Source organism: Polypterus senegalus, chromosome 14 (genome assembly GCF_016835505.1).
Source record: "Polypterus senegalus isolate Bchr_013 chromosome 14, ASM1683550v1, whole genome shotgun sequence".
Classification (NCBI taxonomy): Eukaryota; Metazoa; Chordata; class Cladistia; order Polypteriformes; family Polypteridae; genus Polypterus; species Polypterus senegalus.
Window position 1 is genome coordinate 96554375 of NC_053167.1, and position 25496 is coordinate 96579870.

The following is a 25496-nucleotide window of genomic DNA, read 5'->3' on the forward strand; positions in this document are numbered from 1 at the left end:
ATATTTTCAAGTATATTTGTAGAGGGAAGGGCCTCCTCCTCCCAACCCTCTTTTAATATGTCCAATATACCTTGGGGTTGTCGTCTGTATAATAGTTGAAAGGGAGAGAACCTCGTGGAGGTTTGTGGGACTTCCCGATATGCAAAAAGGACAAGGGTGAGGAGCTGATCCCAGTTCCTTTCATCCTCTGTTTGAGAGTTTTTTTAAACCTCTTGACTAGACCATCGGTTTGATGATGGTATAACAAGATATTTAAATGTTTTATTGTTAGTAACTTGACCGTCTCCCTGAACGTCTCCGAGGTAAAAGGCGACCCTTGATCCTTCAGGATTTCTTTATGGATGCAGAAGGCGCAAAGACCCCTACCAATTCCCGTGCGATAGCTTTCGATATCACTGAGGAAGGGAACAGCTTCAGTATATCGAGTAGCATAATCTACCAGGACCATTATATATTTATGTCCCCTGGCCGAAGGCTCTAGGGGTCCCACCAGGTCAATTCCAATTCTCTCAAATGGGATGTCAATTAAGGGAAAAGGAACCAGAGGAACACAATCCCTCCTATGAATCTGCCGTAATTGACATTCCGGACAAGACATGCATGGGAAAAGCGCTATATAAATAAAATGTATTATTATTATTATTATTAAAAGTGGTGGACCTCCTCATTAATCCCAGGCCAAAAAAATTGGAGCTTAATCCTTTCTAATGTTTTCTCAGGGCCCAGATGGGCTCCCAGGAGGTGAGTATGAACTAGTTCACAGACTTGACACCAGTAAGTCTGTGGTACTAACAACAGTGACCTCACCTCCCCCTTGTGTTCTACCACCTGATGCAAAAGGTTGTTATTTAATACAATGTGGGGTCCATGTGGCATGGGATGTAGTGTGCATTGGCTGTCTATCAGAACCACTGTATTTTTGCAAATTTGTGGATTTCATTGCTCCTTTTAAATGAAGTCAGGGTCTGCCTAAATTGAAACTGCAGGCGGGTGAGAGGATTGGATTCAACCTCAAAGTGGTTTCATCTGTGTGAGACTAGCCTGATGATGATGTTTCAGGCCACTGTATCACGTCATTGTTAGTACCGAACTCCATCTCTCCTCTGGTTTGTAAAGTTGTGGAGGTAGCTGAGGACATTGTTTCTGCATCCATGACTAGACCTTTGTGGCAGATATAACAGGTGGCAGTTTCATGATAACGGACATCCCCGTGGATACAGGTTAGACTGATCTTTACTTTCAGCCATTGTTGTGGCAACACTAAGTGGCGAGCAACAATTGAAATGTTACTGCTGCAATCCAATAAAGACGTAACCTTATACCTGTTTATGATCGCTAGTCCCACATGTGCACAGGCCAGAGGATTAACTAGAGCACACTGCCCCCACCTCCGTATTCCTCCACATATCCCATTGTCACCTCGCAGAGCCTGCCGCTGTGCACCAGGTTTTGCCAGAGTTAGTTCTGCAATGCGAAAATGGGACTCAGAGGCAGGGACACAAATTCGGTGGGGTTCACATGGATTCTGTTCCAGATCTCCCAAGTAGATTTCCACTGTAATGTTATTTTATGACCCCGATTAACGAGATTATATTGCTAAATGTTTATCCCCGGGCTAGCTGATCTCTGCAGGGAGGGCATGTACAAGCAAGGCACAGCCTAATAAGTAGACAGACACACTGATGGCTGTCCCCAGGAGGTCATTAAAGGCCTGGATCTGTTTTTTTTGTCCAGGACACTCACAAGCCCAGACATTCATGCTCCTCGCTCAGTTTGTCGAGAGCCTTGATCAGAGTCTTTATTGACTCCATGAAGTTCATAGCATCGTCAGCAAAATCAAGATTAGTGAATCTTTGTTCACCAACAGATGCCCCACAGCTGCTGGACCTCACGACACTGCCCAACACGCAGTCCATGCAAGCATTGAACAGAGCAGAGCATGAACAAACCCATTGAACCCCAGAATAGGAAAGCAAGAGTTCTGCCCGACTCTGCACAGCACCGCAATATCAGTGTACAGGCCAGCAGTGATAACCAGCAACTCTGAGGGGATCGTGCAAAGTCTGAGGATGTCTCACATGACAGCTTGATCAAATGAGTCGAAATGCTTCACAAAAATCGACAAAGGCTGCATAGAAACTCTGCCGATATTTGGATTTGAGCTTGAGGAGAACCCTCAATGGTAGACTTCTTAGGCGTAAAACCAGACTGCTCCGGTCGCTGGTAGGTGAACAAGGATGACCCTAGCAAGGACCTTACCGAGCAGTGACAGCAGCGTTATCCCCCTGTAGTTGCTGCAGTCCAGGTAATCACCCTTCCCTTTCCAGATAGGTAGGACAAGTCCCAAATCATCCTGTAAGGTGAGACAATGGCAAAAGGCAAAAACTTTGATGAGTGAGAGATAAAAGTTTTCGTCTCTGAAGTAAAAGCACTCAAAAAGCCTCAGCACTGGAGTCACAGACAAGCAGAAATATGTTGAATGCCATCATGTTACTGTGATTGTGGAGAGCCCTACCACCTACACCATATCTGAAATTAAAAAGCGTCTCTGCCGCTAGTGTATGTGGATTTCACTTTCACCAAAAAACAAATCTTTTAATTCTCGCGGATAGGCCTCTTCATTGGGAAGAAACACTACTTTTCCCTGATGGCAACACGAATTAGACAATCTACAAGTCTCTGACTTAAAGTTTAAAGCCAAACAATATCTACATACAGTACTTCTGTCATATCACCTATGTCCATATATTCGATCTCTGATCACTGTTCTGTTATTTCACCATGTAATAATATCTGTTTGTTAGTGCTAATGTGATCTCTACTGCCAGTTTTTTGAGACTTTCGAATTTTATTACTTTTATAATCTCTAACCTGCTCTGCATGTTCTACTTTGTCTTCTTCTATTTGTCTTTTATTTCCAACCCCGCTTGGAGCTGAGAGCACAAGAACTGTGTCTGACAATAGCATTCACACGAATGAGAAGTGATTGGACTGTGGGCATGGTTGTAAATGTTTGAGAGGATGGCGGGACTTGTCAAAATCTCTTGGCAGGAAGCATATATACACTCACCTAAAGGATTATTAGGAACACCTGTTCAATTTCTCATTAATGCAATTATCTAATCAACCAATCACATGGCAGTTGCTTCAATGCATTTAGGAGTGTGGTCCTGGTCAAGACAATCTCCTGAACACCAAACTGAATGTCAGAATGGGAAAGAAAGGTGATCTAAGCAATTTTGAGCATGGCATTGTTGTTGGTGCCAGACGGTACCAGCCTGTCTGAGTATTTCACAATCTGCTCAGCTACTGGGATTTTCACGCACAACAATTTCTAGGGTTTACAAAGAATGGTGTGAAAAGGGAAAAACATCCAGTATGCGGCAGTCCTGTGGGCGAAAATGCCTTGTTGATGATAGAGGTCAGAGGAGAATGGGCCGACTGATTCAAGCTGATAGAAGAGCAACTTTGACTGAAATAACCACTCGTTACAACCGAGGTATGCAGCAAAGCATTTGTGAAGCCACAACACGCACAACCTTGAGGCGGATGGGCTACAACAGCAGAAGACCCCACCAGGTACCACTCATCTCCACTACAAATAGGAAAAAGAGGCTACAATTTCCATGAGCTCACCAAAATTGGACAGTTGAAGACTGGAAAAATGTTGCCTGGTCTGATGAGTCTCGATTTCTGTTGAGACATTCAAATGGTAGAGTCAGAATTTGGCGTAAACAGAATGAGAACATGGATCCATCGTGCCTTGTTACCACTGTGCAGGCTGGTGGTGGTAGTGTAATGATGTGGGGGATGTTTTCTTGGCACACTTTAGGCCCCTTAGTGCCAATTGGGCATCGTTTAAATGCCACGGGCTACCTGAGCATTGTTTCTGACCATGTCCATCCCTTCATGACCACCATGTACCCGTCCTCTGATGGCTATTTCCAGCAGGATAATGCACCATGTCACAAAGCTCGAATCATTTCAAATTGGTTTCTTGAACATGACAATGAGTTCACTGTACTAAAATGGCCCCCACAGTCACCAGATCTCAACCCAATAGAGCATCTTTGGGATGTGGTGGAACGGGAGCTTCGTGCCCTGGATGTGCATCCCACAAATCTCCATCAACTGCAAGATGCTATCCTATCAATATGGGCCAACATTTCTAAAGAATGCTTTCAGCACCTTGTTGAATCAATGCCACGTAGAATTAAGGCAGTTCTGAAGGCGAAAGGGGGTCAAACACCGTATTAGTATGGTGTTCCTAATAATCCTTTAGGTGAGTGTATATAAAACAATAGCAATAAAAAGAAGAAATGACTTCAAGTAGAGTGGAAGAAGCAGATCGCTGGTCACTGGCTGAGTGTGAGTGCAATAGGAGAAGAAAAAGGCACATCAATACTCTCAGATTTAGATCTGCAAATGGCATCTGTAATGGCATTATGCCAGAGCATACAGATGTGGCAGATGAAAGAGCTCCAGAAGAATCAGGTAAACACTCGGTGTATGCTTTAGAGTCAAATAACCATACTAGTGTAATATACACAGTTGTCAGTGGGTGGGTAGGAACTAGGGAAAGGGGCCATGTGAACAAGGTCATGGGGTGGAAGATCCTTATGCTGTGCCACATTATGCAGCCTAACACATGAAGTCACAATGCTGCAGACCTTTGTTGGCTGGTATTGCAGCCTTCCTCCTGATGCACCCAGACCATTCCCATTTGCATTTGAGGATCTCAGTGTACAAGAGAATATGAACAAGTATAGCCTAGTTTCAATGAGTCTGTCCTTCTAATGCCAGGAGCAATTCAGCACAGAGTTCCAAGAAAATGACTCTTGGAAGCCTAAATGGGCTCATAAGCAAGTAGCCTTTATGGGAAAAAAAGACATAATGTGTCAAACTACTAATGGACTATAGGGCATACATATAGTTTTAGCTCTCTGTACACAGGGAAACACACCTGTGTTTTTAAGTGATGCAATTATTGTCACCACAGGGCTGCATTCATTTCTAATCCTGAGAAGTGACCATATAAACTGAGGAAAATCAAAAAAGCTCTTTAGTGCATAGAAAAAGTTCTGCAGTGCATCTGCACATTTCAAGGTATGTCTGTCCTTATGTGAACTCCTGCAATCATTTGGGAATAAGATCAACAAAAGAGGTGACATACAGCAGCCTTGACATGATCCTATTGATAAATTAAGACTATTCGAGAAACAGCCATTAACACAGAGCCTTGGTGTTCCAGTAGTTATAAAGTCCAGAATGCACCTGTTAGGGTCTAAACAAAATGTATCAATCAGCATGTCAACTAAAACATGACCAACATGTGTCTGCTTATATGTATAAAGACTGCTTACACTCAGATAAGAGTGTTTTATAAGAATATATGGAAATGAATTCAGGCCAGTTCAAGATTATTTCCCTCAAATCACCTTTCTAAACTATTCAAAACAGGCTTAGCTAGAACAGACCTACTGTAGATTCTATTTTTATTGAGTTTCTTATTGCTACAGAATATAAGTGCATCATTTGATGCTGTCCATTCTATGAGAAGTATTTCTGTGTCCTCAGGTATTGCACTCCTGTGGTTTGAACCCAATATGAATGACAGACACAAGTATATTACCCTAGGTAATTATATAAACGAGTCCTGTCTTTTTTTGATGAGGCAAGACAGGAACCATCCTCACCCATACTTGGTCATATCAAGACAATTCTACTAATGAAATATACTTTTGCCTCTAGCTGTTATTTCTGTTAAAAGTCTGGATAATTCTACTACAACCGATGCTTTTTGTCAATGATCTACCTGAACAGGGTCCCTGTTATTTGAAAGCGACTCAGGCTTTGACCTACAGTAAGTTATCTAGCACTTCTGGTAGTACCTTAACCTTAAATGTCAGTCAGTCAGTCATTATTCAACCCGCTATATCCTAACACAGGGTCACGGGGGGTCTGTTGGAGCCAATCCCAGCCAGCACAGGGCGCAAGGCAGAAAGAAATCCCAGGCAGGGCGCCAACCCACTGCAGCACACACACACACACACACACCAAGCACACACAAGGGACAATTTAGGATCACCAATGCACCTACCCTGCATGTCTTTGGACAGTGGGAGGAAACCGGAGCACCCAGAAGAAATCCACGTAGTCACGAGGAGAACATGCAAACTTCATGCAGGGAGGACCTGGCGCTACCACTGCACCACCATGCCGCCTTAACCTTAAATGTAATATAACTTAAAATTCTCAACCCTGCTTAATCCAATTTAGGGTTGTGAGTTAGGTCAGATTAGGTCTGGTTGGGGAGCATTCACTGTTACACCGCATTGCCGCACCCCCCACATGACAAAACACCACAGAATCCTGGTTTGCAACCCCCCAGGCAACAACAACAATAACAACATTTATTTATATAGCACATTTTCATACAAACAGTAGCTCAAAGTGCTTTACATAATAAAGAATAGAAAAATAAAAGACACAATAAAAACAAAATAAATCAACATTAATTAACATCGAATAAGAGTAAGGTTCAATGGCCAGGGGACAGAAAAACAAAAACTCCAGACGGCTGGAGAAAAAAATAAAATCTGTAGGGATTCCAGACCATGAGACCGCCCAGTCCCCTCTGGGCATTCTACCTAACATAAATGAAACAGTCCTCTTTGGATTTAGGGTTCTCACGGAAGGGCTTGATGATGATGATGGTCACGTAGACTTCTGCCTTTTAATCCATCCATCATTGTTGGTGCATCATGAAGCTTTGAGTAGGTGGAGGTGGCGCAGGCCACCACCACAAAGAAACCGGAAAAAGAAACAGAAATGAGAGTAGGGGTCAGTACGATTTTAGAGCCACCATGAATAGTTATTATGATGAATTGAACATACAGAGTATCAGGATTAAGTTAAATTAAGATTAAAATGAAGTTATAGAAAGGCCATGTTAAAGTAATGTGTTTTCAGCAGTGTTTTAAAGTGCTCTACTGTATCAGCCTGGCGAATTCCTATTGGCAGGCTATTCCAGATTTTAGGTGCATAGCAGCAGAAGGCCGCCTCACCACTTCTTTTAAGTTTTGTTCTTGGAATTCTAAGGAGACACTCATTTGAGGATCTGAGGTTACGATTTGGAATATAAGGTGTCAGACATTCCGATATATAAGATGGGGAGATTATTTAAGGCTTTATAAACCATAAGCAGAATTTTAAAGTCAATCCTGAATGACACAGGTAACCAGTGTAGTGACATCAAAACTGGAGAAATGTGTTCGATTTTCTTTTCCTAGTTAGGATTCTAGCAGCTGCATTCTGCACTAGTTGCAAACGATTTATATCTTTTTGGGTAGTCCTGAGAGGAGTGCGTTACAGTAATCTAGTCGACTGAAAACAAACGCGTGAACTAATTTCTCAGCATCTTTCAGTGATATAAGAGGTCTAACTTTACTTATGTTTCTTAAGTGAAAAATGCTGTCCTAATGATCTGATTAATATGTGATTTAAAATTCAGATTACAGTCAACAATCACCCCTAAGCTTTTTACCTCCGTCTTGACTTTTAATCCTAATGTATCCAGTTTATTTCTAATAGCCTCATTGTATCCATTATTGCTGATCACTAAAATTTCAGTTTTCTCTTTATTTAACTTGAGAAAATTACTATTCATCCATTCTGAGATACAAGTCAGACATTGTGTTAGTGAATCAATAGAATCAGGGTCATCAGGTGCTATTGATAAGTACAGCTGTGTGTCATCAGCATAGCTGTGGTAGCTCACGTTGTGCCCTGAGATAATCTGACCTAACGGAAGCATGTAGATTGAGAATAACAGCGGACCCAGGATAGAGCCTTGTGGAACACCATATTGGATATCATGTGTCTTGAGTTGTAATTCCCACAACTAACAAAAATTTTCTCCCTGTCAGGTAGGATTCAAACCAATTTAAGACACTGCCAGAGAGGCCCACCCATTGACTAAGGCGATTTCTAAGAATGTTGTGATCAATGGTGTCAAATGCAGCACTCAGATCTAAGAGGATGAGAACAGATAAATGGCCTCTGTCTGCATTTACCGCAAGTCATTTACTACTTTAACGAGTGCAGTTTCTGTGCTGTGATTTGTTCTAAAACCTGACTGAAATTTATCAAGAATAGCATGTTTATTTAGGTGGTCATTTAACTGCATAATGACTGCCTTCTCTAGAACTTTACTTAAGAAGGCAGGTTAGAGATGGGTCTAAAATTTTCAAGAGCGAGGGTCAAGATTATGTTTCTTAAGTAGGGGTTTAACTACAGCAGTCTTAAGACAGTCTGGGAAGACCCCAGTATCTAGTGACGAATTTACTATGTCAGAACATTATCAATTAGCACGCCTGATACTTCTTTGAAAAACCTTGTTGGTATCGGGTCAAGGACGCAGGTGGAGGGTTTTAATTGAGAGATTATTTTTGTAAATCAGGTAAATCTATCCTAGTGAAAGAGTTTAATTTGTTTATAACAGGATGCTGGGGTTTAGGAGGATCCTTAGTGTTGGGGAGATATACTATGTTATTTCTAATATCATTAATTTTTTGATTGAAAATACAGCGACAGCCTCACAGGTTTCACTGGAAGCACTTAGGAGGCATTCCTTTGAGCTACCTGGGTTTAGTAGGCGATCAATTGTAGAAAATAAGACTCTGGGATTACTAGCATTGTTATTTATAATCTTGAGAAATAGCAGCGTCTCTCAAGACGGACAGTGTTATTGTATTCTGTTATTTTGACTTTTAATATTTCATGGTGGATAGTAAGTTTAGTCTTCCTCCATTGACGCTCAGCTCTACGGCATGTTCTCTTTAAATCAGACACTCTTTGGGTCTTCCATGGTATAACAATGCTAGAAGATTTTTTCACTGTCTTTTCAGGTGCAACTATGTCAACAGCAGCTCTCACTTTAGAATTAAATCTTTCCACCTTACTATTTACATTATCCTCGCTATTATAGCTGGCACTATAAACGGACTGATTGCTTAAAATGTTTGTAAGTTTTAAAGCTGCTGCGAATCAAAGAAGCGTTTTTAACAATATGCTTCTCATGAGTGTTTTTATCATTATTTCTATATTAAAAGTAGAAGAAAATGGTCTGATAGACCAATATCAATGATCTGTTTTATATCAACTTTCAGTCCTTTAGTAATCACTAAGTCTAATGTATGACCTGCTTTATGTGTAGGCTGATTTATGAGTTGTCTCAAATCAAAAGAATCCAGGAGGTTCATAAATTCTTTTACTTTTAGATCACACTGATTATCTATATGAAAATTAAAGTCGCCAACTATTAGGAGTGTGTCATAGTTAGTAATTAAAATTGACATTAAGTCAGAGAATTCCTCAAAAAATGACGTTATATTTAGGAGGTCTATACACGGATAGTACTAGAACTTGAGAATCTCCATGAATAACAACGGCGAGATACTCAAAGGACTTGAACTTACCAAAACTGACATCTTTACATTTTAATCGCTCGAGTAAATGTTAGCCAATCCGCCCCCTTTTCCCTGGCGGTCTGCATGAGTAAAACTGTAATCCGGAGGCAGATTCGATTAAAACTGCGCGCATCTGAATTAAGCCATGTTTCATTTAGTGCAATAAGATCTATTTTTTATCACTAATAAGATCATTGATAAAAAACGTTTTGTTAGTTAAAGCTCTAACATTTAATAGTGCCATATTTAATGTTTCGGAGGTGCAGAGATGAGTACTATGTGCGTTATTGATATTTGGAATAGGAACTAAATTATTTTTATTAGCACGCTCTGTGTGTATTTTTGATTAATATGTGATCTGTTTTATAGTTTTAATACATTGTTCCTCTAAAATAGTGATTTTAATTAGATTATTGGAGTTTATGCCGTATTTCCTAGGTTTTCTACGTGCATTGAGATTGCTTATTACAGTATTAATGCTGTGCACTTTAACGGAAGACTCTATTAAACATTCATCATGTCCTGGCACAACAGTATTATTTCGGAAGGGGTTAAGAGCAGAGATAGATAGTCAAGAAAAACGAATTACCTTCGATATGTTTTCGGAGAGGACCCGGGCGCCGAAACTGTTCGGATGCAGGCCATCACGCTTGAAGAGACGCGGCCTTTCCAAAAAGAGATTCCAATTGTTGATGAAACCGACATCCTTCTTCTTGCAGAAACCCTGTAGCCAGTTGTTCAACCCTAGCAGACGACTGTAGTACTCGTTGGATCGTCTGACGAGAGGTAGTGGACCCGAAACGAAGATCTTTGCCGATGGGGTCCTCTCCTTCGTGTCTTTAATCAAAGCTGCAAGTCAGCCTTCAGGATTTCTGATTGTCGGTGCCTTATATCGTTTACGCCGGCATGCAAGACGATTGCTCCAACTGCCCTCTCCTTGTGTTTCGTAGACTGCTGGCGCACGCTTCATTACATCTCGGACACGAGCACCGGGAAAACAAGAAACAAACGATTTTGCATTAGGGCATGCGACATTAAGGTTTCTAACGATAGAATCACCTACCACTAATACATCACCAGGTGCTGAAGGCGAAATGGGGACGCGGAGAGGGTCAAACCGGTTCTGAGATAAAATGCTGCCTGTGCCGATGGAGGTGCTCTGGCCTTGAACCCCGCCTGCATAGCTGAAATCCACCGAGGTCAGCAGCGGCGTCGCTCCTACGAGACACGGGGATGAGGTCGGCACAACACGGGGTTGATGTTTCGCCGGTTCCAGATGGCAAGGACGGTTTATCCAACAGCCGGGCCTTCAGATTTCTCAGGTATCTCCGTCGGGACAGGAGTTTCTGAATCTGTTCATCGAGTGTCTGGAGTTCTTCAACTACAATTTCAACGCGAGTTACCCCACTGTCGGCCATTTTCTGCTTCGTGCCCTAGGAGAAATGAGAGAGAGAGAGAGAGAGGTTAGAGCTCTGTGGTAATGTACAGACAGAAGGCAGATACATGGTCCAGTCCCACCCTCCAGAAATGACCATCTATCTGCCGTAGCCAGGCAGATTAACTGATTATTGTCTGATAGTAAGGACAGCCGCCCAGGTCCTCAGCAATGATGATCCTACAAGCTGGATCACCCTCAGGGAATTGTGTCACATGTCCTTGATGACATAACTGACGCTCCTTCACAATACAGGTAATGTGCCTCATTCAGAACTCCATGAGCTACCACTCGTTCAACACAAAGTCAAGCCAGCAGTACCCAAAGATTCTCTGAAGAGACACAGTACCAAAGGAGTCCAGTCTTTATCTCAGGTCAGTGGATAGCATCCATGTCTCGCAACCATACAGCAAAACAGTAAGAAATTTTACAGAGATCTTGGGAGCGCACCTCTTTCAAGCAACCTAATGACCACCCATGATCTTCCAATCTGTTTACTGACATCTTAGAAGATTCACTGGAGACATGATTGTTGCTGCTGAGGTAAGAAAACTTATTCGACGAGGTGACCAAAAGGTATTTCAGTAGCAATTAGCATAAAACAGAAACCAGTCCTTGGCAGGGCTCCAGGCCATCATGGCGTCCACTCAAAAGCACATCCACTTTTACAAAGGGCTGATTCAGAATCATTAAATATCCCAGTCATTGAGGACACAGAATAAAAAACAGAGTACACTAGAGACAAACAAGAGATGGTGCCAACTCTACAAAGTGACTGAATGCAGAATGCTGGAGATGTGTGAGAGGTGCAAGATGATTTTCTGTAGAACAAAATTAGTACTCACAACCAAGCAGCATAAAACTTTTTTTTTATTATTAATTTTATTGCAATCCATACAAATCAATCAAGTTTTTACAAAACAAATCGATCCTCACCCCTGAGAGAGAGAGCAAGGCAAACAGCGTGAAATTTAAGGCTTGTAAACATACCTAAATTAATAAATTCTCTGTGCTTTATGAGCTTATTTTAAAATATTACTGATTAAATCCTGCCATGTTTCGAAAAAAGTCTGTACGGATCCTCTAACAGTATTTAATTTTTTCCAATTTCAAATAATATAACACATCAGTTTCCCATTGACTTAAAAGAGGAGAGTTTGGGTTCTTCCAGTTTATCAGAATGAGTCTGCGTGCCAAAAGTGTAGTGAATGCCATCACAATTTGTTTGTCCTTCTCCACTTTAAACCCCTCTGGAAGAACCCCAAACACAGCTGTTAGTGGGTTAGGATGAAATAGTATAAAACTTTCAAATCCCTCACAGTAAGTCTGAAATATGGGAGAAAAAGGTAAATGTTTCTCCTGGTGGTGCAGATACAATAAATACATGCAAGGTATCTTGGAAAGTCATACTAGCTCATGTGAATCAAGCAGTCGCTTATTCTTACTTTTTGATTTCCTATTCCAAGACCCTCAACAAGTTCACAAAGGGGTGATTGGTTTTCTAAAACATCTTCAGACTAAATTGTTTTTAAGCACCTGAAATCACAAGACTGCATTTAGCCCTCTTATCACAAAACACAGCAAACCTCTGAAGAGTGCAAACAGGTGCAAATATTATTGTTAGACACAGCTGTGAAGAATGCTAATGCGGTATCATCCTCACTTTCGTCTGCTCGTCTTAATTAGGTGACGCGTCTCAAACTGAAGAGCCTAAATACAATCAGTTCATCTGAAATGTTTGAAAACAATGCCAAAATGTCACAATTTCAGATTGTAAAAATATAAAAATAAGGATGTGAAGTTAGCTACAAGAGCAAATTGCTGCCTCTGACATTCTATAGTGCTACATGGCACTGAAAGGAGATTTGATTACCCTGAATGAATTGAGGGTTAGCTGGTATGTTACTGGTGTTTGCCAGAATGTTCCATTGCAACCTGAGTTTAGCTGGACTAAGAGTTGTCCATATCTGGTTATTAGTGGCCTGTCACCTTGAAGTGGATAAAATCCTAAGGAATGTTTACTGATGTTCTTTATTGATTTTGCCTTAATTGTTCAGGACTTTTCCTATAGCATATCATTATTTGAAAATATATTATGAGAGAGACTGCCAAAGGTGGGATGGTGATTAGGGGTCTCATGCATAACGCCGTGCGTAGAATTTACACTATAACATGACGTAAGCACAAAGCACAGAAAAATCCAGATGCAGGAATCAGTGCGTTCGCCATCTTCCACATTCTTCTTCTACATAAATCCCGGTCAGCGTGCTGTCCCACCCCAACTCCTCCCAGAATTACGCCTCTTTGAATATGCAAATCAATATAAATAGCCCTTAAGCTCAGCGTTCTGTGAAAAGATAATGACAAAAGCAAGAGGGAAAATGGAAGAATTTCAACGAATACCAAGTGGGGGGAAGGTAAAACGTGCTATTTGTTGGATTAGGCAGTAGTATAAACAACTAAAGGAAGCTGATCGAGTGACATAGCATGTCAGAGAAACTTGAAAGCTCAAGTTCACAAAGTGACACAGTGCCCGGAATAAAAAAGAAGTTGTCACATATCAAAGTTGCCGTGAAAAGGTGAGTCATAGCCCACCGTCTGAGTGTCATATGAAAGCTTATTAGGGTACAGAGGGAAAAAAAAGGCACACAGTGGGGAAAAGTGCGAAATGTCAACTTCAATCTCGAAATTTCCACTTTAATCACGTAGTTTATTTTGTCATTAAAGTAGAACATCATAAACTTCATCTTAAAATCATTTAATTAACTAGTTTCTCAAATCACATCGTAAGTAAAGTAGCAACATTAAATGCTTTGTTTTGTATTTGATCTTTTATGTGCTCTATGTGTGTGAATCACTATGTGCTTCTTAAACTGGCTTTCTCTACCTCCGACTGGACACAGAATCCATTACATTTGTGATACTACAGCTCTCTGAATAACTAAAATACTGAGATGTATACGTGATATCATTTTCATGATGATAGGAGTTTAAGCATGATATTAAACATGGAAACATGCATGACCTTCAATGAAATAATTTATTGCCGCAGTACTCAGGGGTGGCTCTAGGCTTGTGGCGGTTCTGGGCAGAGAAAGAATCAGTGGCCCCTAAGCCGCCAATGTCAATATGGTATCTTATGCACGGCAGATGGCCACATCCATTGCGGACACTGCATAGCCACCTCGTGCTCATGACACAAGAGTTTAACTTTTGTCGAAATTTGCAGCTGTGTTTTTAGCTGTGTCGTTATTTTCTCTTTCTGTTTTATATTCAGTATATATTGGTGTGGCAGCCCCTGGGATTTGGCGGACCTGCAGTACTGCCTCTTTCAAACATACTAAACTCCAATTCCTGTCCTTCCTTTTCTTTCTCCAAGTAACCGATCACCACACAATCAGCTCTGTAATAGACGCTAAGCCATCTGCAAGCTTAGAGCGCCATTTCTTCAAAACTTTTAAGGAACATTGAAATATCTTCGTAGTACATGTTTAATTATTCTCTCCTTCACGCCAGTCCCAGTGAAGCATACAGTGCGAGGCAGGAACAACATTTAATTTTTAACAATATAGATTATTTAAATGAAGTTAAAGTTTCATCTGTATAATATAATAAACATATTTTGCTGCATTTCATCTTAAAAATGATATTGTCGTCATATGTAAATACGCACTTTATAAAGTGGCTCAGGTTGTGCTATATTATAATTGTAGTGCAAGTTTACAGAGAGGTAATTCTACTTATAAGTACAGATAGTTCTACAAGGAGCACTTGATTGAGTGCGTTTAGAGCTCTTGGGATGAAACTCTTTCTGAACCGTGAGGTCTGTACAGGAAAGGTTTGAAGCATTTGCCGTGTGAGAAGCAGTTCAAATAGGAAGCATGGCTGAGGCAGCATGTGTTTGATGCTGTATACCGATAATTCTCTTTCCGATCAGCTGCTCCAAGTGGTGCAGTGCAAGTAATATGGATAAAGATGATCTTCTGTGGCAACCCCTAACGGGAGCAGCTGAAAGAAGTAAAATAAGGTGCAGTGAGAGTAACAGCGCTAAAGCAGCTATGGTATTTGGAATAGTTTGACCATTCTGTGGATCATTATATTGTTACTGGTTAATTACAATCTAATGCATTAAACCAATTAACAATATGCGGTTAATTTCAGTGTATTTATAAAGCCGTGTGAGGAAAAGAAAGGATAACCACACAGGAACAGTAGCACTGCTTTGACGCTGGGTGCCACCAGTCTGCAAAACCGAGCAGAGAACTTGCGTACGACAGGTTATGAGGAACAGTGGAAATGTGCGTGGCTTTACGGCAAGTTTAGGTTTCATACATCACGATTTGAATGTGGAAATGTTCTTACGCAACATTTCTGTGCGTACGCACTGTTTATACATGAGGCCCCAAGATAGTAAAGGACTGGAAAATGTCTCACTGAAAATCTAAGAACTAAGATTTTCATTTTGGTATTCATAAAACACACATCACGTCATTGTAGCTGGACGGAGTGCTGAAAGGGGCAAGTGAAGGATGACTTTAAAATACAATACAATACAATTTATTTTTGTATAGCCCAAAATCACACAAGGAGTGCCACAATGGGCTTTAACAGGCCCTGCTCTTGACAGCCCCCCAGCCTTGAATCTCTAAGAAGACAAGGAAAAACTCCCAAAAAAACCCCAGTAGGGAAAAAAATAAAGAAACCTTGGGAAAGGCAGTTCAAAGAGAGACCTCTTTCCAGGTAGGTTGGGCATGCTGTGGGTGTCAAAAAGAAGAGAGTCAATACAATACAATACAATACAATACACAAAATAGAAGAAAACCTCAATACAGTATAAAAATAAAAATTTTAGAACTACGTAGCAGAATTTAACAATGGATGACATCACATAATATGATTTGGATTTGTTTATGATCCTGGAGACCTCATCCATCAGGCTGCCTCCCCCATTTGGCCATTCCATAGCTGAAACAGTGCTGGGCCAGCCAATCCAATGAAAGGACCTCTCTTTCCCATGATTCCAGTGATCCTCCATCAGGGATGACTTTACAATAAGCAGGCACAACAGGAGGTCTAGTCAGGATATGCTAAACTGAAGTAGTGATTCTTCAGCTGGGATTTAAAAGCTGAGACCGAAGGGGCATCTCTTATTGTAGCAGGCAGAAAATAATGCAATGAATCAGCTGTGCAATTGTCTTGTTGATCTAAGATTCTGATGGCTGACAATTTTCTTAATCTTAATCAAAATAAAATGGAAGTACTGACAATTGGTCCTGGAGCCAAAGTTCAAATTGGTTTTGAACTTCTTGGCTCATTTGTGGACTTGGCAAACCTCAAACTCAGAATCTTGGGGTTATTTTTATAGCAACCTCTCTTTTTAGAAACAGATTAATTCTGTGGTGAAGAGCTGCTCTATCCAGCTTTGTCTTTTAGCCAAGTTTAAGCCTCTTTTTACCTACTAGTGATCTTGAGAAAGTTACTCGTGCTTTTATAGTATAGTTTCTTGGCTTGATTAATGTAACTCACTGTATTCTATTATCAGTAAATCCCTGATATGCAGGTTGCAGTTGGTTCAGAATGTTGATGCTTGTTTTTTGGTTGGGTCAAAAAAGTTTGTATCTTCAATTTTAGCCTCTTTACACTGGCTGCCAGTTAGTTTTAGAACTGATTTTAATATTTGCTACTGGTTTTTAAATCACTACATGGGCATGCTACCACTTTTTTATCTGAATTGTGTGCCATCCAGAGAGCTTAGATCTATCAGACACTTGTCGCATGTCGTCTCTTGTACAAAGTGCAAAACTGAGGGGGACAGAGCTTTTGCTGCTGCTGCACCTCATTTGTGGAATTCTTTACCTAATTACAATAAGGAGTCCCCTTCATTTGAACTGTCTAAAATAAGATTGAAGACACATTTCTATTCTCTAGCTTTCCGAGACTTTCAGTGATACTGATAGTTTCCACTTCTCTTAGTCATTTGTTTGTTTCAATTTACTGCTAGTTGTATTGTGTTTTATTGTATTTATTTTATTTATGTGTGTTGTATGTTTTATTGTAGAACACTTTGGCTACAATATTGCCGATGTTTTAAATGTGCTCTTTAAATAAATTGACATTGACATAGTAATTTACCATGGACTCTCCTTTTTAAATCCTCATAAAGACAATATTCAACATTCATCGACAACTCTTTCGGGTATTTCAAGTAGCAAAATATCAGCGTTCCAATTTTCTGTGCATAAATTGAAAGTTTGGTGTCAGTTGCTTTCCATGTTTCGTAGAATCCATTTGCAGTCTGTCCCACACCCTACATAGGTTTGTTTGGGTGCATTGTCACGTCCATCACAAACGTAAGCTTCTTAAACCATTTCACATATCTAGCTCACGGTTTTGCTAGTCTTTTTCTACCAAAAACTTTCTGAAGACATTATTAATGCTTGAAAACCACTCTAACACGTTCCAATAACTTAGCTATCACAACTACAGTGGAGTGATATTTCTCTGTATATGGAGTTTCTTTCTTCGACCATTCAGAAAATTCACAATCTGTACTGCAGTTGTCATCACATAATTAAGTTTGGGAGTTTGAAACCATTGCACATAGGTTCTTCAAAAGTACGATGCATTGGAGCTTCACAATAGGGCATGTAGTCAGATCCTCAACTACTTTGAACAATTCACTCTGTATTCAGTTCATGACCAGAGTAGCATCAGTAGCGGATGCAGATATTTTACTGATAATTACTCCTTGCTCTTTAAAATGTTTTGCAAAGCCATGTAGACATTTTATGGCAGAGCTTTTCTCATGTACAAACATGGTTACGGAACCTTGCAATTACTGCCAAATGTGGCACATTTTTAACATTTACACTTTCATTGAGAGCAATACTGACAGTAAATCCTGTCTTTCAGTGCTCTCTGACATTGACTGCTATTTCACTGATGCACCGTTCAGCAGTTCTCACAGATAATAGCATCTCTTTAATCCCTGCAGAAGTTGTTTGTTTGTTTGTTTGTTAAACCACCAAACATTTTATCTAACACAGGGAAGCCTTCCTGAAATTCTGCATCAGTGATAGATTTTCCATATTTGCACTGGGACAAGTGACTTTGTAATACAAATACAACTCACTGCACCATTGAAATCATGGTTGCTGGTTTTCTAGTAAGTACATTGGTGTGGTTTTGTCAGAATTTTACATTCAGGACTAATTGCTCTCAATTCATGCTCACATGACCTACAGAAAAAAAATTGATGACAGCTTTTTCTTGCCTCCAGGAGGTTTATTCTTCCTTTTCGTATTAGTCATGTTTCTATGGGAACAGTAACTAGGAGACATCAGAAGATAGAGGGGTCTCCTTGCCCTGTGAAAGCCAATTTCTAGATATGGTGCACTTTACACATTAGGTTGCGTCTATGAAATGGAACCCAGACTTTCCTCTGGAGAATGAGATTCTAAAGGTGAGCATGGGCCCTTCAATCGCTAACATTTGGCATACCAGAAGACAAGCATATTGTGTCATGTGTTTTAACATATGGGGAGAAGCTCTTTTATTTTTCTCCTTTCCCTTAATTCACAGATAAAGTCCATATAACCATTTTTAAACCCAATCAGTCCCAAGGCCTATCCCAGCATAATTGGGAACAAAATAGGTATTGTGATTCATCAACACAGAAATAGCAAAAAACGGGGTAGGCCGCAAAATTAACAAAAGCCAGACCAGTATTCCACTAGGTCTGGGCCCAGAAGCAAGCCTCACCCCAGGCAGCCTAGCCCCAAACTCAAAAAGTAGGCTGTCTGGCATGCACACACTCAAAAGGGGGCTTAGGATTTAAAAGTTCAGAAACCTAACAAATACTAAAAAAATGCCCTGTGCAGGACTGAAACAACACAATATTCCTTTATATTTCAATCATTTATTACATAAACATAAGGAAAAAAATAAGGCAAAGTAAATAATCAAAAAGTATTTATCAAACCAAAGTAAATCAACCCAAACAATACTTAAAGAATCAACCCAAATTCCACAAAATTTAATGACACTCTGAAGGACCATAACCCTTCGCCAGAATATATACTGTATGTTCTGCTTCAGCAGAGAGAATTTTAATTGAAGGATCAGGAGATATTAGATGGTCAAAAAAAGTATGCACTGGGGTTGAAAGTAAAAAGTCAATATGATATTCTACAAAGCTAGAAGTATATACAAAAATCAGAACTGTGGGATGAAAAAAAATTGGGAAACTGAGATCAAAAGGCACAGAGAGGTGTGTGTAAAGTGTTTTGTTTAAACAAAGATGGATGCCAAACGGCACATATTATGAAGTTAACTCGCCAAAGGCTGACACAAATATCTCGATATGGCACTGTCTGTCAACATTCAAAATGGTGTCACAAACTGAAGGTATAAACCTACAATTTCTGCAGGAAATGTCCAAATCAGATTCCTTTACTTCAGAAAACCCAGATTAGCCCTCAAAACGCCAGAGAAACTCACTTGAAAAATACAAACAAATTCATAAAATACACCAATAACAACAATAGAGGCGGAGGGCAGTCACTCATGTTGGCCCTGCCTCTTGGGGCTTCACCCACAGAACACATATATAGTTAGAGACATACATGTATTAAAACACATGCAAGTTTACAGAATATATAATTAAAACCTTTCAAAAACACAATTTATAACATAAAACACTAAGTCGCTATTTAAAGCAACACAAACACCCTTAAACAAGAAAATGCATTTAAGCCACAGTTAAGATTCTTGCTAAACCATAACAGTAAGGAGCAGACATGGATGGCACTTCACTCTGTTCCAAGGCTTACCTAAACATAGTCTATATTTCTGGCATGATATTCTACAATGCTTTAGCCTGCCGTCTTTATTGACTTCACAGTTTATTCATCTTTGTTCGCTCATCCACTTCCCTTAGTCTTGAGGCTGCCCTACTCACATCTTCAAATTCTCAACAATAGTAGCTTACACCTTGCCATGCTGGCAAAAGTGCTTTGTCTCCATGCATGTCCTACTGCTCAAGAAGCCCTGCAGTGGGTCGTAAAAACAGCAGAGGCCATTACTGGGACTGAACTGCCATCACTTGAACTCTTGTATAAGACTCGCTGTGTGAGAAGGGCCAAAAACATTCTCAAGGACAAAACTCATCCTGGAAATTCTTTGTTTGAGCTCCTCTCGTCAGGAAGACACTTTAGGTCAATCTGTGGACACACAAACAGACTAAAAAATAGCCTTTTGCCATCTGCCATAAACTTTCTTAGCTCTGAATCTCCCCTGTCTGAGATAATTTTTAATTGAACATATGCAATAAGCTATATTGGTAATGTGCAATACACTAATGTATTACAATAGCGAATATGTAATGTACTATTCATTAACAGGTGCAATAACAGTTTATGCTGCTGTACTTTGAGCAATAATAATTTGCTCTGGTTACCTGATCACTTAACACTGTATACGACATATTTGGAATTATTTGACTTTTCTTTAAAAGCACATTGGGGCTGTCACAAAAAGTTATTTCGTTGTGTTACACAATGACAATAAAGTGCCTGAACTTAAACTTGAAGGAAAGAACACAGATGGGGATTTTAATTCTGGGCTTTAAAGGCCAGCGCAGGCCAATATTGTGAATCCCTGGTAGTCTGATAAAACAACAGAGTCACACTGCTTGAATGCCAGTGAGTCATAACAATTGTTTGCTACCTTTGTGAAGTGCAGCATACCCTGTGAGTGGCACCAGACAGCTGTGAATCATTGTTTCTGGTTAGTCAAGCAAGCAGCAGTGGTATTTCATCAACTCTCATACACCACATTGTTTTTGGTTTAAGAAAATGCCATGTTTCAATTTTCTGTGATTTATTTTATTTGTCTTTTGCAAATTGAAGCTACTTTTATACTTTGTCAATGAATTATTCATAAAAAAGAAAGACATGGTAATGTTTTGTAGTCTGAAACCTTGGGTATATAGTACATGCAGAGTAAATAAAGTATTTCATTATTCAGATTCCAGCATTTTCAATTTGCCATAAAAGACTGAGTCTGCCTATTGTGTTCCTAATGCTACCATAAGTAGTGACTAATGAAAGTTGTCATCTTTAGGGAACATGCAGAATTTTACATACAGTGTTTTATTTATTTATTAATTTATTGTCAAATGTTCCCAGGAGACATGCAAGTACAAATGTAACTATTCTATGTACATATGGCAATAAACCTGATTTGACTTGGAAATTGTGGAGCTCAAATTCAAAATATGTTCTTCAGTTCCAGTTTTGGTTTTCAGTATGCTCACAGATACTCTTGGCACAAATGTCTAAAGCAGAGATGTATCTTAATGTGTTGCAGTGAAAGTGAAAGCAATTCATAGTGCATAAAGGGAGAGTTTGCACAGTTTCTGGATGACTCTGCAGCGTGTTCTTGATTGTATAAAAATTGCATAAATCCACACTTGTCAAGCTTTATTTCATTTGTGATTAGGAACTTGAGCTAAAACCTTGTCTTTTATGTTGTTTTTGTAGAAATAAAATCAACAAAATATGCACTTATATCCAATAAGCATTATTCATTTACTTTCTACATGCCACAAATGCAAAATGCAAATTATCTGTTCTTTGTCTTACTTAAACTTGAAATTTGAAATGATCTTCGTTTTGTTTTATTTCACTTATAAATACTGCTAAAAGCTTTCGATTAAATTTTGGCTGTAATTAAAAGCTGAAAAATATTTTTGCTTGAACTGAGATAGTAGCAAACAGTACTCCCTATAGTGTGTGTGCTTGTGAAGAGACCCCCTGGTTCATTTTTTTGGATGTCTTAACGTTATCTTGAGTCGTGTTGAAGACGTATGTACCACTTTGGCTCATTGAACAAAAATTGGAAATGTATGAATATGCATTGCTGTTTCTGCAAGGATTTAATGTTGAGGCATCTTTTAATACTGTCATTAAATGGTTGTACTGCATGATAATATGTGGTTTATTTTGTGTGATTTTTTCTTTTAATGAGATTATTTGGCAGACGTCATCACTGATGCCTATAGTCTAATACATTGTGAAACACATTGGCTCTTTCTCCTGCTCCCTCATGTGAGGTTTACTAAAAATCCTCTCCTTTCTTGGCTGCCCTTCAATCCATGGCTCCTCCGATGCGTTTTTTTCTGCCACATGCGCTACATGCACATTCACCCCACCAGCTCCACTTTACACCACTCACTCAATGTTAGAGGTAACACCTTCGACAGCACCATCTATGCTCACTTTCTCCAAATCTGTGGCCTGATGCAGTCCTTGATCCTTCCCAAAATTGCTGGAAGTCACCTACCCAAGCCAATGAATTTAAGCAGAGGAGCAGTACTGCTTATTAAGATCTTGATCATCTCTCTCTCTCACTCTCACTCTCACACACACACCCTCAGCACATCTTCACAAGATGGCTTTGATTCTTCTGACAGTGTCTTTCACACAGATCTGCATGGCCCCACCAGAATTTTCAAGCCAAAGATGCCAAAGGCAAAATGGAAAGTATATCATTGAGACAAAAACATTAAACCTAAACTCAAAGTGAAAAAAAGCACTTACATGTTCTAAGTCCTTAGTCTTATCAAAGGCTAGCATTTTGTGAATTTGATTAAATCCAGAAACTCATACATTCAGAATACCATAATACCTGCTTAAGTAGTGTTGATGACATTTGAGACAACTTGAACCCGTCACATTACGCCAACCCTAGCCATTGTTAATGTAGACAAAGACACAAAATGGTTTGGCCATATACCAAAATCAAAACCAAACTGTCAAAATGGTAGTAATATTCACAGACTGACATCTTTTTAGCTATTGTTCCCAATAAAATTTGTGGTTAATTCATATTTGAATATATTAATCTGGAAAAAGCAGCATGTCTTCTAATGACTATTCTTATAAACTTTAACATTCTGTACGGTTTGACAACAAAATAAAAATGTATACATAGTTTTTGATATGAATAGTGGTTATTAGTACAATGTAAAAATGCCTGATCTTTTTATAGTACCTCTGTACTTACACTGTTATTGCTGAGTAGTTGCTCGTCTTACTCCAGTGTACTGAATGGAGGTACAGTACAAGGAAGTACATGATTAGGTATGGCATCAGACTGAGATTGAGAAACACGTCATCACTGTCCCTACACTGTTTAATACTGTAGCAAGTACGCCATAATAGTGCCTGCTTACACTGTGGTTAGGTAAGTAATTACCAGATATAAAACGCTTTAATGACACTTAGGAGAGAGGCTCTTATTATTATAATGTTACTGTAAGAAAATGACTGACAGATGAAACCCCATCCCATGAATGACATTACCTTAAATAAATTCAAACAACATCCTTTCTTTTATGGTCACTGTTTCACCATGATATGTGGGTTGAAGATGTTCTGGAGATAACACCATTTTATCCTATGTGTGATCTTTCCACATTTTCCAAAATGACTTTTCATTTTGCCTCTGAGTTGTAATATTTGTGAATTCTAATTATTCATTTTATTTAGTTTTAAAGTCAGATAACTTTTTGGATTTAATCTAATGTAGTTTGCTGTCAATTGATTTGCAGGGCTGGCAGTCTGAAGACCAAATAACAGTCTATGGGGATGACAGCATAGAAGGTGAGTTTAAAGGTTTAAAGTTTTTGAACAGATTTTTGTAAATAAAAAAGACAAAGAAAAATATACTACTTCAATCCAATGTGTATTTTATTAATTTAACAATGCAGTACTTTATATCTGGAAGTTTTTTCTTAATAAATATTCTAATCTGAATTACTTTTCACTCAGTTATTTAATTATGATTAAGGTGGGGTGCCATACCTAACTCCATATGGTTATAAAATAATTCTTACAGTCTAGAGAATAAAATTTTATATTTATTATTAAAGTCTTCTCTGGTTGTGAGGACTATTCTAAACATGTCCCATTAGCAAGAAATACAAATCATCCATCATCCCTAGGATGGCATGGTGTCACAATGATTAATGCTGCTACCTTGTAGGTACAGAGTCCTGAGTTCAAAGTCACTGTCTCTGTAGAGTTTGTAAATTCTGCTCATGCCCATAAGGGTTTCACTTGGGATATTCCACTTTTCCTCCAACATTCCTCAAAATATGTTGTTTAGGTTAATTGGTAAGAGAAGATTAGCCCAGTGTGAGAAGACCTTGTACTTGATACTGCCAGAATAGGCCCCAGCATCCCATGACCTTGAATTTGCTTAGGCAGGTTTGAGAAACTTGTATTGTTATTTATTATGTGACAAACCTTCCTTATGTGCTTATGTTTCAGAGGACCTGAAGAAATCCAAGATAATCTTTGTAATTGGTAAGTTTATTTTTGTTAAATATTGTATATTTCACACAAAGAATCTTCGGTCCTGTGCATGGAATAAGTTACCAAGTCATGATTCTTTGGAAATTTTCAAATCTTAATTTGATATTTTGTAAAAGATGATTTGGGATTAACAATTTACAGTGGATTCAGAAAGTATTCAGACCCCTTCACTGTATGCACACTTTATTGTATTGTATATTTTATATGTGTAAATTTGCAATTTTTGTCCTTCAATCTATGCTCAATAATCCACAATGACAAAGTGAAAATATGTTTTCAGAAAGGTCGGAGTCAATGTAAAATCATTAATTAACCCCTATTATTAATAACACCTGTATATTCTTTCTATATGAAAACAAAACTGTTGCTAGTATTTCAATAATGTTGTATTGACATTTATCTATTTAACTGTGATTGCCTGGATGTGTATACATTACATTAATTGGTCAAATACAAGAAATACTTAGACCTCAACAGTGTGTTACTTCTAAGAACCTGACAGCTTCACGTCTTGGTGGTGTTCACTCTCTGTGTTAGTCAAATGCACTTCATCAGGTGATATGTTGGCCTCAACAGCCCTGGGTCACACATCAGAGATGTTCCTTGTGAGAAAAGACTGGTAGTTGCAGAAAGTGAGGTAATAGTACAATCACAAATACATCAACGTTTTATAAGCAATTATAAAACACTAAGTTAAAGAATCTTAAGTTAAGGCCTATCCCAAAACAGAGGCTATTAAGAGCAAAATTCTACAAACTGAAAAAGTTGGTAACAGTTCAATTTGAAGTGGTGCCCTCTACTTCTTGCCACTCGTGGACATCCATAGGGGCAGCAAGGGGAGCACACGCCCTCCAAGGAAAGCCAAGGGATTTTTTTCAATATTGCTGTCTTTGCATTAAAGAATTTGAAAAAAAATTACTTTGGCAAAACCAATAAATTATATTACACTTTCAACATTTTCTTTGCAACGACTTTAGCTGCTTTTCTGCACATTGATCCTTCATTATTTGTAATCTCCAAATATAACTTTGTTTTATCTGCATCAAAAGATCACTATCCACATTGAACCCCTCACATTCTGAATTTTCATCCGAAAAAAGTCTAAAAAAGAACTTGTGCACCAGTGAACCCTTAAACATGCTCGCCTATCCAGACAAGATAAACAATGTGCTGCAGGCAGTCTGGTCATAAGGCTCATTTTGCTGCTGTCAC

The 25496-nt window shown here is 39.1% G+C and overlaps 1 protein-coding gene across 1 annotated transcript in view; it reads left to right on the plus strand.

Annotated features, from left to right (window-relative positions):
* ak5 (adenylate kinase 5) overlaps window positions 1-25496 on the plus strand; it is a 517659-nt gene that overhangs the window by 367124 nt on the left and 125039 nt on the right. Inside the window, exons 9-10 of the mRNA XM_039734419.1 lie at window positions 23519-23570; window positions 24240-24275. Of these exons, the coding sequence (XP_039590353.1) occupies window positions 23519-23570; window positions 24240-24275 (88 nt within the window). The remainder of the gene's footprint in view (window positions 1-23518; window positions 23571-24239; window positions 24276-25496) is intronic.